This window comes from Centroberyx gerrardi, chromosome 16 (assembly GCF_048128805.1).
Source record: "Centroberyx gerrardi isolate f3 chromosome 16, fCenGer3.hap1.cur.20231027, whole genome shotgun sequence".
Classification (NCBI taxonomy): domain Eukaryota; kingdom Metazoa; phylum Chordata; class Actinopteri; order Beryciformes; family Berycidae; genus Centroberyx; species Centroberyx gerrardi.
Genome location: NC_136012.1, coordinates 887980 through 905542, shown reverse-complemented (window position 1 = coordinate 905542; position 17563 = coordinate 887980). Strand labels below are relative to the sequence as shown.

Genomic DNA, 17563 nt, shown 5'->3' with positions numbered 1-17563 from the left:
GTGGATGTGGATAACAGTGGATCAAAAGGACACTACAATAGAAATACTGTTGTTCATAATTAATGGCGAAATAAACTGACTCAATGTACTGTCTGTGCCTCATAACTAGGCTTGGGCGATATCTAAAATGTAATATTGCGATGCTGTCCCACCAAAATATCGCGATATACAATATTATCATGGGGGTGGGGTGTTTTCCTTTATATTCAATATTATAGAATATTGCCCCAAGCTTACTTAGAAGTATAGAATTAATGCTGCAATCCAGAGAGGTTGGAAAGTGAGAAAGCTGTAGTAAGTATTTCATAGACAGGCTATCCCAGTCTGTGTAGATTCACACCAATAAAATCCATGTAGTTTTGGTGTCTTTTTTATATACAGTAGGGTAAGATACCATAAAATGGGATTAGATGAAACTTCCCTGCGTGGGAAATTGGGTTGTTGAAGCAGCAAATAATAATAGGACATATTTGATTGGCTCACAGTCAGAGTGGCCAGCAGGGACAAAGTTTGAGAACAGCCAAAGACCAAAACCTTTATATATCCAAGACATTCATATGCTATCGTCATCGCGATGCTGTCCCGCCAAAATATCACGATATACAATATTATCGCGGGGAGGGAGCGAGGGTAGGTTATGTTTTTTTTTTGTTTTTTTAATTTTATCTTATTTATTCTAAATTACATCACATTTCTAGGCTATTAATAATAGTCTAATAATTTGATCTTACTATTCCAGCATTGGAGGAAACAATGGCCATTTGGTATAATTTTGCTCATTCCTACTATTTCCAGGAAAACGGGCTGATTGTGGAAAAGGGAAACCACTTGAAATAAAATGACACATTTTTCCATGATTACTTTTGTTTTTTACTATCCTACCACTAGTAGATTATAGGTTTATAAATTTAAAAGTTTGCACAACTGTGATCTGGGGGCGTGAATATCGTGATATTCGATACCTTGGAAAATATTGTGATTCACCTATCAAAGACTAATGGCACTTGGGGTTTAGTGGGTATTTTTTAATCTACTGGTACATATTCAGTTTGCAGTGCAACATGAGGTGGGTGAAAGCAATCCATAGTTTGATAGCTGTCTCACTCACCTTCTTGACCTGCTTGAGAAAGTGGTAGCCCAGCGCCAGCTTCTTATAGGCTGACCCATAGGAGGCCTGCCACGATTGGACTGTCTGGATGGCCGACGACTTCAGCTTCTTGGCTACCTCTTTAGGAGGAGGGAGGGGCTGCTCCGAGTCCGTCTCTACCGTCAGCTCCAAGAACTCCTGCAGGAGGGAGAGCAGGAGGAGGAAGAGGACGAAGAAGGAAGAGGAGAAGGAGGAGGAGTAAGAGGAGGAGGGAGAGCAGGAGAAAGAGCAGAAGAGGAGATACATGAAGACACATTTCTTGTAAAAGCAGAATTTAGGTTTGCAAATACAGATTTTACAAAGGAGACGTTTCAAAATGTTCAGTTCACAAACACTTTGTTTGGACAGAAATGTATCTCCATGACTTACTCTGATATTAAAATGGTTACTGTGGCATTGCACTCACACTTTTGGTTTTCAGCATGTGTCAAACTCAGACTCGCACAGCATTATGGGTACATTTTTATGACAACAAAAAACACAGCGGCACCAGCATTACTTATTACTATCACTAGTGGCATCATCATTTGCTTCCCCTGTATTAGAAGTACTATTGCTCACTCAAAAGAGGAGGAGGAACATTCTGTTAGTTGGTTTATTCATGGCAACAGGGAGACTCAAAGGTTCATGGAAACAAAACAACCTGAATAAGACCTTAACCAGAGTATGACTAGTAACCAGGTGACTCTGGCATGGAAACATAGTCAGTGATTCGTTCCCTTTCTCTGACTGAAGTTGTGCTCATCAGTGGGATCGGCTGCTGTAGTGTTTGGTTGGAATGAAAAGCTGCAGGCCTACAGCTCTCCAGTACCTGGAAGTTGTCCACCAGTAGGGTTCTGAATTGGTGCGACCTGGAGAAGAGCTCGCTGGCTATCTGGAAGGCTGACAGTCTGATCTCAGCATGCTCCTGGTTGAGCTGGGACATCACCGAGTGGTACACATGGTCTACGCAGTCAGTAGATACTCTGAGAAGTATGGCGGACAAAGAATGGACAGAGATTAGCCACATGTTTGCTTTTTATGCTAGGTGAGTAATCGGGCTAGCTGAAGACTTAAACTAGGGTTAGACCAATATATGGTGTCAATACTGTCCTTTTTTAAAAATGGGATCTGATCCAGTCATATATGATTAATATGATGCAGTGAATTGGTCAATACTACACTGGGTATCTGCGGGAATACCTGAATTGATTCTATTAGACATTTTGATGAATATGCATGAATACATTTTTCTTGTTATTATCATCCTTATTCTTGATCCTCACACAGCATACACAGGGTAAACAGTGCAATGAAATGCTTGTGTGCTGGGTCCTCTCAGTATAAAAAGAATAGTAACAATAAAAGAATAGTAACATATACTGAACAAAAATATAAATGCAACATTTAAAAGCTAAAATAAAATATCATATTTTTTCCCACAAAAAAAGCTTATTTTTTCAAATCCTGTGCACAAATTTGTTTACATCCATGTTAGTGAGCATTTCTCCTTGGACAAGAATGATTTTCTTATATGAACTGTAACCACGTAAAATCTTCAAAGTAAAATTGTTGCATGTTGCGCTTATATTTTAGTTAAGTATATATTCACAGAGATAAATAGAGAATTAAAATAAAAATAAGAATCAATTAAAAAATAAGTTAGGATGAAAGAAATACAAAAAAAAAACACAAGAACATAATACTGTAGTGCAAAGTGACATAATGTGGCATAAAGTGACATAAAGTGTCATAGTGTTAACACAAATCTAAATGCTGTTTCGGAGGCTTTTTTTCATCCTGGCAGCAATAAAATTCTGGAGAAACACTGGAATTTTGGGCGTGGAACTGTTCAAATTTAAAGATATTGACTATTGGCTATTGGCTACTGGCAGTTTCAATTCCATAACATCAGTATTGGCCTACCAAAACCCAAATCAATCGAACCCCAAATGTAAGTGTTTTCATATAGCTCTGTGTCATGTGTGTGGCCTCATGAAAGAACACTGGGGGAAACAGTGAAAAGAAGTAGCTATCTCAGTATTAAACCTACTTGCAGATCCTCTTGACTTCTTTCATCTTGTCCTGGTTGAGCTGTGGCTGTCCTGATGTGGTCAGCTCCTCCACCAGCTCGGACAGCCTGTCCCTTTGGGCCAGCTCCATTCTGAATCACATAGAAACCTGTGGAGAAAGAGAAGATTGTGGTCATCAGTAGCAGAGCAGACAATAGTACACAGAGATAAAAACACTAAGTTACTCAAACCAACATTAAACAGAAAGAGCAGGTGAATCTTGGTGAAAACTACAATCAGTTACACTAATGAAGGAGAGATGTAGAGATGAAGAGACACGAGGAATGGACCGTGAAAAGGGAAGTGCAACTCAATATAATTTAGAATAATATAATAATATGTAATATAATAATTAAGAAAGCTGTTCTCGGGTGATTGTTGAAGCTTGTTTTGTACTGTCAGTGTAAACCTACAGTACGAAACAACACAAATGTGTTGTTTCGTACTATAGGCCGTTATAGAATCTGTTTCTCTGGCTAATCTCCATTACAGGAGAAATGTTAAACGGTAGAAAGGGTCTACATACTGTATCACCATCAAGTAACGTTAGCCTAACAACAACACAATGACAACAAATACTATAAAAACTCCTATCCAGACGCTATATAGTTATTAAACTTAACGACCTTTTCAGCTGTTCGCTCCTCGCTTAATGCAGAAGAATGAGTCGTTGTTCAACCATGACACACATTTAATAATCACCAGGAGGTGTTATGGCTGTTGTGTTACTTTAGCATTGTTGTTCCGTCTCCCTCGTCTGCCGAATTTGCGCCTGCGCAAATCTGGCCAATCAGGCAAACCCAAGGCTTCCCCGTTGGGGCAAGATCTCGTCGTCGCGATACTTCGCTGTTGAAAGCGATTCCTGGTTGTTGAATTCAAACGGTAGAGCGGTTTGACAATTGTTCGCTAAAAAGGTAAACAAGCTCATTATTTATATTACTTATTCGATTATTACGGTTTTCTGCACATGTGTTTGCCTATAAATATTCAATGAATGCGATTTATAGTGACACAAGCGGTCGAGTGAAGGCAAATGCTAACGTTAAAGTATCTCATGGAAAGATTTGGGAGAGAACAGCAGGTCATGCGCCAAATGCGCCAATTACCAAACCTTTACTGTTTAATACAGCCTTGCTTATCACCGAACATTATCGTTATAAAGCTCATAAAACATTAATTAAGAGGTTTCCATTGGTAAATTCGGCAAATACGATTTACCAAGCAGTTGGTGTCAAGATTTAGAAGTGTTTTGTTTTGTTTTGATATTACAAGCTGGAGATTTAGTCCATATTCGTTTTTCTACCTCAGTAACTTGTAAATGAAACACGCAAGAACAAAGGATCAAGATGGATAAAGTTATCACTGGAAGATGGACGACAATGTACACCCAGTTATTTGTTTTCGTTTTCAGTATGTTAAAACCTATCACATTCCAATTCCAATACCTCATTTCCCATGTGACCTGTCTTCTTTTAGACGCCCTGGTATTATTTCTCTTTTTAACAGGATGTTTTATTCATGGCAACATTTGAATTTCAATAACTCGCATCCCATAAGCCCTAGTAGTCTTACAAAACAAGATGCATTTGTTAAGGCTGACAACCTCCTTCTAATGTAAGGAAGTTCTTGCCAATCAGTACCTTGTATTTTATTTTTTTCTTTGATTGGCAGAATGATTGGTCTAAGTTCCAGTGCCATGACAATGGCATTTCCCAGTGTCATGGTACCATTTAAGAAAGGGGCTTTTACTGTGGGGTTAACCCCAAATATTATAACTGTCAGTGTTGTGGAATTTTGAGAAACATCTGGCTATCAACAGAATCTGTTTTATCTAGTCACCTCCTGGTATAAATGATGTCAAATATACCCAGATTTGAATGACTTCTTCCATTGGTCAACAGTAAGCATATTTAATCAGGTCGCTAGGAGCAGAAAGAGAGAGAGGGAGGAGAAAGGCAACAGAATGATTATCTTGGCAGCCATCAAGAACAATGTAGGCTGGTGTAAAATGGCAATTAGGCGATAGTTTACTAATTCTCACTTCTTATGAACATGCATATTATTTTCATCAGACTCATTAAGTTAAGTGGATAAGGGAGCTGATCTGTGTGAGCGGGTACAGAGACAGAGAGAGACCTCTGTGTTAAACCCTTGGCTTATATAGACAGAGCGAATCTGATGAAGCAATATGCGAAACGCGTAGTTCGCTCCTTTTTGTTTTTAATGTAATTTGTTAATAAAATAGTGTCAATCCTAATATCCTGGTGTGCGCTGGAATATTGATTTTTTTGGTTTACTGTGGTTTACCCTGCACCAGCTGGCACCCAGGAGAGAAGCATTGCTGTACACGGGGTATCTTCAGTTCCTTGGCTTATATAGTTAACATTTGCAATTGAATTTGACATGTGGATTTTAAAATATTTTATTATTTTCACAGTAGAATTTACTTAAGCGTCAATTGTACTGTGAACGTCCATTAAGCCTAGGTCAGGCGACAAGAAGGTTCAAGTCTTGCGATGGAACAGGGTGTCAAGTTATGTTTATTTATATATTCCTTCATCACAAACATATCTCAAAGGATTTTACGGAGAACAAGCCTACCTATAACTAACTAATAATCACAAAACAAAATTATGTAATACAGTATGCAACAAAATAAAACACAAGGAAGCAAATAAAGCACAAGACACAATAGCATGTTGAAAAGACAGAACAGGTCCTGGACCGGATTCAAACCCAGGATGTCACGTTTACATGGTACACCCTTAGACCACTGAGCCACTAGGCCGCCCAATCAATTGTGTTTTGTAGACCGCACTCTAATTGGCTGTAGAAGTTGTTTCAATTTTGTGAATACAGCATCATTAATGTTGACATTGTAAGAAAAGGTTGATATCTGTATAGCTCAATGAAGACTTTGAGTGTGAACAATGAATTGTATTTGCGCTTTAGTATGTATTTTAGTATATTGGAATATATGAAAAATACAAATAAATTGTTAATACGTTATTGAACGCGAAGTAATCAAGTATAGAATATCAACAGAGAGACTGAATTTGAGACCTCTTGGTCACATGGTATTTTGGCATGAGTAAAAATTCCTAAAAAAAAAAATGGAATGGAAAATAAATTCAAAAAGGTATTCTCCATAAATTTACAGGTAGGGTGTGAAAGATGTGGATTTGCTTGATGATGTTACTCGGCTTGTCTTTTTTTCCTAGCCCGCTGCTAACGTCTCTCTCCTCCCCCCTCCCTCCCTCTCTCCTCCTCCCTCCAGATGTGTGAGTTAGCATCAGAGGAGCAGGTGCAGCGGCTGAGGAGCCAGCTGAAGGAGAGGGAGGAGCAGGTCCAGCAGGCGGCCCAGGCCGGCCTGGATCTCCTCAACCAGCAGGTGGAGCTGCAGAACAGGCTGGAGGAGCAGAGAGTCGAGATGACCAATGCTCTGGAGGTATGACGCTACACATTAACATCAGATAATACTGATCAACCTGCTCAGCTGGAGAAAATAGATACCAGATACCATCTAATAATAACTATTACTACAAAAATATATATCCATGCATAGTTGTGTGGAATCTGATCAAAATGTGGCATTAGAATCAATTCAGGTTAAGGTCTTCCCATAGACAACCAGTGTAGTATTGATCAATTCTACAATAAATATGTCATCAGTCAACCGGCTTCATATTTCATATCAGAGGTGGACCATATCTAAGTTTTAATAAAAGGACAGTATCGGACCATATATCAGTCAAGCACCACAACCTACCTAATAACTAATGGAGAACTGGTGGAGAAACAGAGTACAGCTGACTAACATGGAGACCATGGGCTAGGTAATGCTTTGTTCTTCTGTGTCTTAGGCTCTAGAACAAGACAAGTACTCCCTGCAGAAGGAGGTGACGCTGAAGACTCGGATGCTGGAATCATTGCAGTCAGACTATGACTGTATAAAGAGACAGCAGAGACAGCAGCTGCAACAGCAACAAGAACATCTAGAGAGGAACCACAGCATGGAAGTCAATGAGCTGAACAAGAAGGTACTGGTCTGCTTTCTGGTCTTGGAGCGGGAACAGCTAGAGAACCACAACATGTTGATGAATTAGGCAGGGTCTGTCTATGTCTGTTTTTCTGTTTCCCTGCCTAATGTATTACATGTGAGGAAGAGAAATTCCAGCTGTCTGAATGCTAAAACACAACCTAGACTAAAGATCTTGGTGTGTTTGAGTGTAAGGTATACATGTACCACACTGTTGGTAAATTCACAAATTGACCGGGACATGTGTACATTGACTGGTTTCCCACATAAACTGTACCATATCTATCTGTTCTTTCAGATGTTGATGCTGCAGTCAGATCTGGAGGAATCGCAGCTGAATGAAAAACAGCTGAAACACAAGCTAGAAGTCCAGACTGAGACTCTGAATCACAAGATGGAAGAGTTACGAGCTCTGAACGAACAAACCCAGGACTCCATGTCGTCTGAGATGATGGAGGCACAGATGAAGAGAATGGAGCTGGAGAATGCCAAGGTAAGGGGGACTAGGCCTAACATGACTTCACACCAAGCATGTTTGGAGTGGTTTATTTGACCATGACCAGACTTGGCCTGACAAGATGTAAAATCAAACCTGTCGTGTCTACCAGGTGGAGTTGGAGCATTCACTACAGGAAGCGCAGTATAGAGAGCAGCAGTTGGAACTGACCAATAGCAGCCTGCAGCGCCAGCTTCAGCGAATCACAGAGGAGAAGGAGGAGAGAGAGAGAGAAGCTGTTTCCTGCTTCAATTCCCTAGAGGTAAGCACAGTAACAACTACTATATTGATACTAGAAATAATCTGTTCAATTGCCACATTTGCATTTAAAGGATAAGGCCGGTGTTTTTTAATGCATTGCTTACCGCCATCAAATCCTATGAAAATAACAAAATCAACAATGCGTTGGCTCTACTCCCGTTACTTTCTGACTTCCCACGTACCATTTTTAGCCGTCAACCCAGAAGTCATTGGCTCCAATTGTAAGCTAAAAACCTTGAAATACAGCTCACAAAGACATAGTTTCAATTTTAAAAATCGATAACTGTTACCACGAAAAGTCAGACTGTTGTAGTTATTACCAAATCAAATTCAAATGGGAACAAATTCTTCATTACACCGGGGACTATTTTCGGTGCTACGGAACTACTTTCCTGAGATCGCAAACATGTCTACAGCTGGCTTATTAAGTTGTTTGAGGAAAAAGTCGGCTGGCCCGGTGCATCGCGATGATGAAATATGCTGCCCAGAGCAACGGCATGGCTCTTTGACGTGTTTTTAATCGTTTTTTTAATACAATGGAGTTCTGTGGCTGCTGGGACATGGCTGCATTGGGCACCGGCTACATGGACGAGATTTGTTGGCAAAACAAAATCATTGCTGATTTTGTTATTTTCATATGATTTGTTGACGGTAAGCAATCCATTAAAAAACACCGGCCTTATCCTTTAAGTTGGGTAATTTTTGAGTGTGTATGTGTATATGTATTTTCTTGCATTCCTACATCAAAATGTCATTACTTTTTTTCATGGAAAACGGAAAATTTCCCCTAGACTTTGGATTGACCTACCTGAGGAGATTAGGTTAGAAGGTTCAGTCTCATCTTTTAAGTCTCTTTTTAAAAATGTAATTTTTTTTTTTTTTTTAGCTTTCTAATTGGAGCCACTAGAGGGAGCTATTGCCATTGGACTTGCATATTGATTGATTGATTCTACTATATCAGTAAAATTGCATCCTATCAGTGGTGCATAACACTAACTGACTGATATCCGATTGTTAATATGTCGTTACTAATCCTAGTGTCTGTGTGTGTATGTTTGTATCTGTGTGTATCTCTCTCTGTGCTGCCATAGAAATCTCGTGAGGTGAACCAGGACCTACAGATCCAGTTGGACCAGGTTCTACAGCAGGCCCAGGACCCCAACAGCAAGGGCAACTCCCTGTTTGCTGAGGTAGAAAACTGAACTAAACTAAGTAAACTCACTACAGGACCCAAACAGCAAGGTGAGGTAAAAAACCTACCTAAACACTCAAGACTAGTCCCATGTGAGCCATGACTTCTTTATTTCCACAAATCACGGCTGGACTTCATCGTGTTCTACCTGGATGAGGTAAACTAACGGAAGCTCCATATTGGCAATGAGTATCTTTGACTGGTAAATTATGCAATCAAGAACTTGACTATTCACTTTTAAATTTGGAAGTTTGTTATTTTCAGACTTCTTTTTTACTATAGGTATTCACTAAAACTGCTGCCAGTGTGATCCCACACATTCATTCTGTCTTAAAATAATCTACTAGAAGACTTGCGGTGTCACTAAACATTTTAATGAATCTTTATGTTTTGCCATATGTGATAACATATACTGGATATATTTTATTTGTGTGTGAAAATATAATATTATTTTTTACTTTTTTGTTTTTTGTATTGTAGTTAGAGGACAAGCGGGCTGAGATGGAAAGGCAGCTGATCAGTATGAAGGTCCAGTACCAGTCTCTGCAGAAACAACATGCCTTCAGCAAACAACAACTACACCGCATGAAGGTACCACACAATATGTAACCAGCAAACCATACCACTAGTGTTGTCGCAATACCAGAATTTCGACTGAAGTACTAATTTTAATATCTAAAAATCTGATTTTACTACAATACCACAGCAAAAATGAAAAGCCATCAATCGGCGTGTTACCACATCAACTTAGATGTTGGCACAACGGTTTTGATGTTGGTTGGGTCAAAAACAAGAAGTAAACACTGGTATTGCTATTGAAAGAATGAGGAATTTGGATTACTTTTTGTTTCTTTTTTTGTGTTCAATGAACTGAACTGAACAGAACCGCATACATACTCACACACACTCACACCATACTGAAACTGAATGAAGACTCTTAACATCAATACATAGGAAAAGATCTTTGTCATTGTGTGTTTGTTTATTACACGGTATTAATTGTTGGTGATGAGTTTACATTGTTGCAAGGGTACATGGGTGAAGTGTGTTTTATTTAAGGTCCTATAATATAAAAAATATCTAGATTTACCTTTACCACAACAATGTGGTAAAAAAAATAAAGTAGCGACTCACAGAAAATTGTAATTGATCCCAAACTAGTTCTGATTGTGTGTGTGTGTGTGTGCTGCAGATCCAAATAGCCACTCTGATGCAGCTTCAGGGTTCAAGGGCTGACCCTGCCCAGCTGGAGAGACTCCAGTCCATGCTGTCAGAGAAGAATGGAGAGATGCAAGATCTCATGACCAAACTACAGAGACTGGAGAAGGTGGAGGTGAGCTACAGAGCTGGGACACCCTGCTTCCTTTTTCAGTCGCCCTGGTCACCGAAGTACATTTCCCATTCATTTTCTCCACAGAAAATCACAATACGAACAGTTTTAAGCTTTGAACCAAACTGACCAGGTACCAGATAAATCATAGCAATAGATTCAGAACATATATATCTGACCATATCTGACTATCTATATCTATATAGATATAGATATAGATAACAAAAATGGTGAGACTTTGTACTAGGGCTCGGCGATATGGACAAAATTAATATCACTATATTCATGGAATTATTTTGGCGGGAACCCGCTAATGCTTGTGGGTAGTGTAGTACTTCACAAGGAACTCTACGATAAAACATAATTTCTTGACAATGAAGTTCAAATCAAATTGACTGATGGTTTCTACAGGAACATATATAATCGTTTCACAATCTGATGATGATGACGGTAGGTCGACCTTACACCGTAAAAACGTATGGCTAAAAATGCAATTTCCTATGGGGAAAATGAATGGGTAATTGACTTCTTATAATGATAAGAATAGGATTCTGGTGGTATCTGTTGTCCAAACAGAGACTGGAGAAGGTGGAGGTGAGAGAATACAGAACATACTGTAGGGGTGTTATTTTTTACTATCACATGTAGGGATGTCAATGGAGAATATTTTTGACCGGTTACGCATGTCGGTCTATAGGTTAATTTGTGTTGCCAATTTGGCGACTTTGTCGCTAGTCTTAGCGACTTTTCAGACCCCCCTGCCGACTTTATTTCTCAAAAGCGACTAGCGACAAATCTGGCGACTTTTTCTGACCATAGGAAGCAATGTTAATGTGTTGAATCCCAAAGCATTTGGCAATAAATTGGTACGGCTGATGCTGGTTTTCTCTACTTGCTTGTCTAATCCAGAGAGGTCTGACGATCACACCGTTTCCCCCACACAGTGTAGCCCCCTCCCTCCGCTGAGAGCAGGGACTGTAGGATAGGGTCCACTTGTAATTGCTACCGGCGTACGCCGAAACTGGCCCGGGTGGGCGGAGTCAGCACTTATTAAAGTCGAGATGAAGCGGCATTTCGAGAGTATCTAACTTCCGTATCGTGACGTATTTCCGAGTGAAACAGGAAAGACAGGCGGGACATACCGTTGGGAGGAATTTGATTTGAACGTTGAAAAGTGGGTGTGCTGTTGCTAGCTAGCTAACTAATGAATCTTAGCCTCTTAGCTCTGTGCGCTAAAAGTTGAAAATTGATTGATGGGTGGATGTCATGATATTATTGGTTGAAATTAGTTACGGGCATGCTTACGTAAGCACACGGCATATTTTGTTTTACAGGAAGAAAACATGATTGAATTTTGATATAAGAATACAATGAAATTGATTTTTGGTATTTTTTTTGGCATATATTGTTAAATAGGTGCACAGTATGACCGGGGATGTGATCTAAAAGGGTTAAAAAGGCATTTTTCATTTCATCTCGTCTTTAAAACGAACTACGCCGCGGCGTGCATAACAAGTGCAGATATTTATATGCAAATTACAGCAAATGACAGCGCTTCGAAATGCGGCGCCAAAGCTCATCTATCTACTAAAGCATGGAATCTCTGTCTGTGAGTCTGTCTGTGAGTGAATGTGTGAGTGTGTGTGTCCTTCGCATATCTCGAGAACCGATCCACTTCACACTTGGCGGGTGTATTGCTGGGGACCAAGGACTTGCAGTGTCGGATTTGGTGCAATTTGGACACGCAACACGTTCATTATTAATAAACGCGAACAGCGCTCTGTGCAGCAGCGGGGCGAACGGGCACTGCACTAGTTGAGTCAATGGAGCGCAGGACTAAAAGGAAAGCGGCACTTTCTTGTATTTCACATCATTTTGCGTTTTTTCTTAAAAATTAACCGGTTAGTTACCGGTTAATGGGTGTCGGCCTATCGAAAGCAAAATTAACCGAAACTGACATCCCTAATCACATGCTTCAGTTTGAGTACAGTGACGATTTGTAGTCTGTTACAGTGCAACCTGATATAGGTTACCTGTATTCTGTAGTACCAGTACCTTTCAAACTCTCCATTAAAATTCAAGTTTGGAGTCTGATGACATTTCAGTTTGAGGTGAAGGAAAGTAAATAAGAACATTGTCACCTGTTGAAAAAAATGTACATAACAGAACATCACACAGAATATATATAAACTTTAGAAGAAAGATGCAAATTGATCATTTTGCCTTTGAACAACTGTCTTCATCTGGTTGTGTGTGTGTGTGTGTGTGTGTATAGATGATGTTGAAGTCCCAGCCATCTTGTCCTGCATCAACAGACAGTGGAGACGGCCAAGATGAAACCTACTACACTGACCTGCTCAAAATGAAGCTAAACAACTCTGTGTGAGTTTATTTGTTTGGTCAGTTTGTCAGTTATTCAGGTAGTTCATCAGTTGGCCGCTACCTCACTTAGTCAAATAGTCAGTTAACAAGTTAGTCAGTTAGTTAGTCATTTGGTGTAATTGTTAGTGAAGTAGCAGAAATTCAATTTACTAAATCGGAGAGATTGAATTTTATAATCTGACTCACTTAAATTGTGTGTGTGTGTGTGTGTGTGTGTGTGTTCAGTAAGGATGCAGTGCGTCTAGGAGATGAGCTTTCCCTCCAAAGGATGAAGTCTTTGTCGGAGAGCCAGAGAGCGCTGGAGTTAGAGAGGAAACTCTTCTCATCTGAACGGCTGTTCAAACAGGTAAAAGGCAACTCTTATTCCCAGTGTTTCCTCCATAAATATCTCTTGGTGAAGTGGAAATGCAACTGAAACAGCATTTAGACCATTATCACCCAGAGTTGGAACCGGGGAAAGAAAGAAAGAAAGAAGACCACCATTGTGTTCTTGTTGCATGAAAAAATGCAAGTCCATGCACTCGTGGGTTTGAAAGTTGAAAAACTTCTAGAGAGTAAGCTTAGAGGACTGCCTCACTCTACTGTACAGCTACGCTCCAGTAGGTTAGTTGTCTTTTTTAGTAGCCTGTTAGCCAAAATGTTTCGTCAGTTGCCCAAACTCCACATTTGGCAAAAGTGCTTTGCTAGCTCAATCTAGTTGTAACTACATTTTTTGCCAGAAACAGTGTTTTTTTTTTGTCACACAGATTTGCCACAGCAGTTACAAACACACATTGTGATACAAACACTGGTATTCAAGATGCAGTGAGAAAGCGCCATTTCGTTAGCATTGGGCAAACTTAATAAATTCCAAACATCATACGCAAAAAAAAAAAAAAAGCTTTCCTAGCTCAATCTAGTTGTAGCTAAAATATTCACCAGCAATTTTTTCTTTTCTGTTTTTATTTTTTTTTTTTTTTGATTATACATAATTAGGTACATTACAGTAAGTTGTTTGATTATATAAGACTTCAGAAGCTATTGTTTATGTGATACATTCTAAAAATATGAATGGCCAAGTTGCATCTTTTTGACCTGAAGCACACTAGCAGTCTTAGATTTTGAACCTCGGCCCTCTATGACAGTCGTGGTTGTAACAGTGTGATATTTGCAGTACAGCTTCACTGTACATTCCTGTTCTCTCCCACAGGCTCAGAGTGACAAGATCAAACTGCAGCTACGAGTTGAGGAGCTACAACACAAATACGAGCCCAAAGGTAACTAGAGGTATACCAAAACTTTTTCAAATTCCACAGTATGAACACGTTACTGCTACTTGCTGCTGTTTTTGTCTCCAGAGGCGAAAAGGAACCTCATCCAGAAGAGAAAGAAAGAGAAGCTTCCGGTCGACATCATGCCTTCCGTCGAAGCTACCACGGTTACCAAGGTGGAGCCTGTTGTTGCCTTGGAGATGGATGTAACAAATAGCAGGACAGCAGAACCTGAGGCCGACTCCCATCCCACAACTGAGGCTGTCAGCTCTATACAAGGTCTCTGCATTGGAACCCGAAGTCAGCAACTCAGTGGGCTGACATGGGATCAGAATGTATAATTACAATCTACACAAATGAAAAATCCACCCTAAAACACTCAAAGAGCGAGGGCTTCTTTCTAGAGCCGCCATTTTGCACTGACGTTCACAATCATACGGGGAGAAATCCATTGTAGAGATAGCATTTTGCTTTCTGTTCCATTTCCTTGACATTTGAATAATAGTTGTGGCTTCATGAGTGAGAAATGTCTACCATGTGATGGCACCATTATTCATTCCGCTTGTCATTTGTTGTAGGTGCCAAGCTTGACGCCCGGCCTGCCATGTGCATGAGAATCAGTGAAGAGCTTCCTGTAATTCCCAACCCTCCCAGGTCAGTATACACACTGTCAGCATTGGGGGAGATCCAGCTAATTTCCTGGCTTTTGAGGCTCATGAAACGCATATTCTGTATGTCTTTTCTGTTACTGAGCTATATCCTAGTTCAGTGTCATTAGTGTTTTGGTTGACATCTTTCTATAGTCCAGCCATTATGATTAGTGTTTTGGTTGGCATCTTTCTATAGTCCAGTCATTATGATTAGTGGTTTTGGTTGACATCTTTCTATAGTCCCATTACGATGGAGCAATGCCCCTTCACCTCAATGTGTGCCACATAGAGTGAATTTGGGTACATCTCACTCTTTTGCTCATTTGCCTCCTTCCATTGACTTTACATGCATTTGTGCTGCTTTTAAAAAATGTGTTTTATTTGAACCTAGGATAATACTTAATTTGAGCTATATTATTGATGGATACATTTAAACCTGAGATCCTATTTTGGTACGGCTGCCAGTATGCCCAGTATGATGGCGTAAATCATACAGGAATCTATTGTTATGATCTTCCCTTAAGCTCCCCTGTGACTGACTGTAAAGTGAAGGAGGAGGAGCAGGAGGAGGAGAACCAGCAGCACAACAGGAGGGAAGAGGAGAGGAGGAAGAAGCAGAGGACAGTGGAGGTAATCCATGTTAGCTCCAAGAACAGTATGGAGAACCAGTGTGCCCAGCAATAGGACTCATCTGGAACATCGTATTGGACCGGTCTACCTGCTGTCAACATTGTAACAGATGGTCCTTTGGCCTGAGGATCATCTAAGAATGAACATGCATTGGTTTGTATGATAGAAAGTACAAGTACTCATGTGGAAACCCACCAGAAACTGGCTTGTGACCCAGTTCAGCTAACTGCTGACTTCAGTGGTTTTTCTTATATACTGTGTCTATGCATTTTTTATGTACTATTAAATAAGTATAAGAATAAAGAATACGTATTAAATGATTGAAAAATATGGTATTCTGTAATTTTTTTCCAAAACACATGAATATTCTTCGATTTACCTCATTCTGTAAAGTGTTTTTGTTGCCGCCATACAGTTTCATCTTACATGTTTTGCTGTGATTCATTGAGCCACTGTGAATAATGTGCAACTCTTGCAGAAAATGTAGTGTCTCGCCATGGCATGTTAAAAGTTGTGACTACAAAATGATTTATGTGATGAAATTGGATAATTTCGTTGTTTTTTTTGTTTAAAAGAATATATTACCTGCACTTGACTGCAGATATTTCCTTGTTGATCAAATACAGAATAGAAACAGGCGCGCTTCTTCCAAAAGGCTACTTTGTAGCTGGGTGCTGGACATCAATGATCAGAGTTCAAGTTGAAAGAAAGCAGCACAGCGATATTATAATGGAAAAGAATATTATATTATAATATTGGTGTGCTGCTTTTTTTCAACTTGATTTCCTTGTTGATGTCATAATTGTCAGAGAAATCAGTCCATAACCAAACCCAGAGTTCCCAAATAGGATTTACCACCTGAAAGCTGAGGTGAACTGTATTTTCTAGTAGTATTTACCATCTGAAAGCTGAAGTGAACAGTATTTTCGAGTAGCATTTACCATCTGAAAGCTGAAGTGAACAGTATTTTCGAGTAGTATTTACCATCTGAAAGCTGAGGTAAACAGTATTTTCGAGTAGTATTTACCATCTGAAAGCTGAAATGAACAGTATTTTCGAGTAGTATTTACCATCTGAAAGCTGAAATGAACAGTATTTTCGAGTAGTATTTACCATCTGAAAGCTGAAAACAGTATTTTCGAGTAGTATTTACCATCTGAAAGCTGAAAACAGTATTTTCGAGTAGTATTTACCATCTGAAAGCTGAAGTGAACAGTATTTTCGAGTAGTATTTACCATCTGAAAGCTGAGGTAAACAGTATTTTCGAGTAGTATTTACCATCTGAAAGCTGAAGTGAACAGTATTTTCGAGTAGTATTTACCATCTGAAAGCTGAGATTAACAGTACTTTCTAGTGGGGAAGCTCATATCTACCGTCTTTCCAAAGGGCTTTGAAAGCATCATTTTTTTAAATTGTTTTTTAAACAAAGGAATAATATACAAACATTCAGGTAAACAATAGCAGCACATATAGATCAAATTTAAGGACAAATGTATATGAGGAACATAGAGGGAAAATTTAAAAGACAATTACATAAAAATAAAAACAGGAGTACACATACACACAAATATAACATTTAGTCAGAGGTTTCAGGGAAAAAAGTTCCATAATGTTTCAATAGCATATTCCTTTTTTTGTTGTTTAATAAACTGAGTGATTTAAGTAGAGAATTCATTCCTAGGAGAAAAGGTGAGATCTTAGGTAGTGATTTAGAAAACTTTTGTTTGTGAATAAAAAACTTTGCATATAGGATAATGAAATTAATCAGATATTCAAGAGCGCCATCATCTGGATTATTATAGTAACAGATACTATCCCTAAGATTAAAAGAGTAGACATAGTTAGCATCTTCAAAAAAGTGAGACTAGATCTGTCCAAAATTTTCGGGATATTTCACAATCAAAAAATAGGTGAGAAACTGTTCTTATATTATGTTTTCAGAAGGTACAAAAAATATCAATGTCTGTAAACGTAGCAATAAGACAATTAGCAGGGTATATCTTATGTAAAATTTTGAAATGTACTTCCTTAACCTTGTTTGAAATACAGTACTTATAAGGTAAGAGCCAAGCCCTTCTCCAGTTTATTTTCTCAATTTGAGACCTCCAGAAAAACTTGCCTCTAGGAACAGTTT

The 17563-nt window shown here is 39.1% G+C and overlaps 2 protein-coding genes across 2 annotated transcripts in view; one reads left to right on the top strand and one right to left on the bottom strand.

Moving 5' to 3' along the window:
- The window catches only part of uvssa (UV-stimulated scaffold protein A), a 53461-nt gene extending 49536 nt beyond the window's left edge, over positions 1–3925 (bottom strand). The window contains exons 1-4 of the mRNA XM_078289310.1: positions 3825–3925; positions 3180–3307; positions 1959–2112; positions 1109–1285 (exon numbers count right to left, since the gene is read on the bottom strand). Of these exons, the coding sequence (XP_078145436.1) occupies positions 1109–1285; positions 1959–2112; positions 3180–3289 (441 nt within the window). The 5' untranslated portion in view covers positions 3290–3307; positions 3825–3925. The remainder of the gene's footprint in view (positions 1–1108; positions 1286–1958; positions 2113–3179; positions 3308–3824) is intronic.
- Positions 3926–4063: 138 nt separating this feature from the next.
- On the top strand, positions 4064–15628 carry spdl1 (spindle apparatus coiled-coil protein 1). The gene is made up of 14 exons (XM_071911598.2): positions 4064–4112; positions 6476–6646; positions 7062–7238; positions 7536–7730; positions 7846–7995; positions 9086–9184; positions 9667–9777; positions 10379–10519; positions 12792–12898; positions 13124–13244; positions 14088–14154; positions 14236–14427; positions 14727–14802; positions 15323–15628. The coding sequence occupies exons 2-14, from the start codon at positions 6476–6478 to the stop codon at positions 15480–15482; spliced, it is 1767 nt and encodes a 588-aa protein (XP_071767699.1). The 5' UTR covers positions 4064–4112; the 3' UTR covers positions 15483–15628.
- The last annotated feature ends 1935 nt before the right edge of the window (positions 15629–17563 follow it).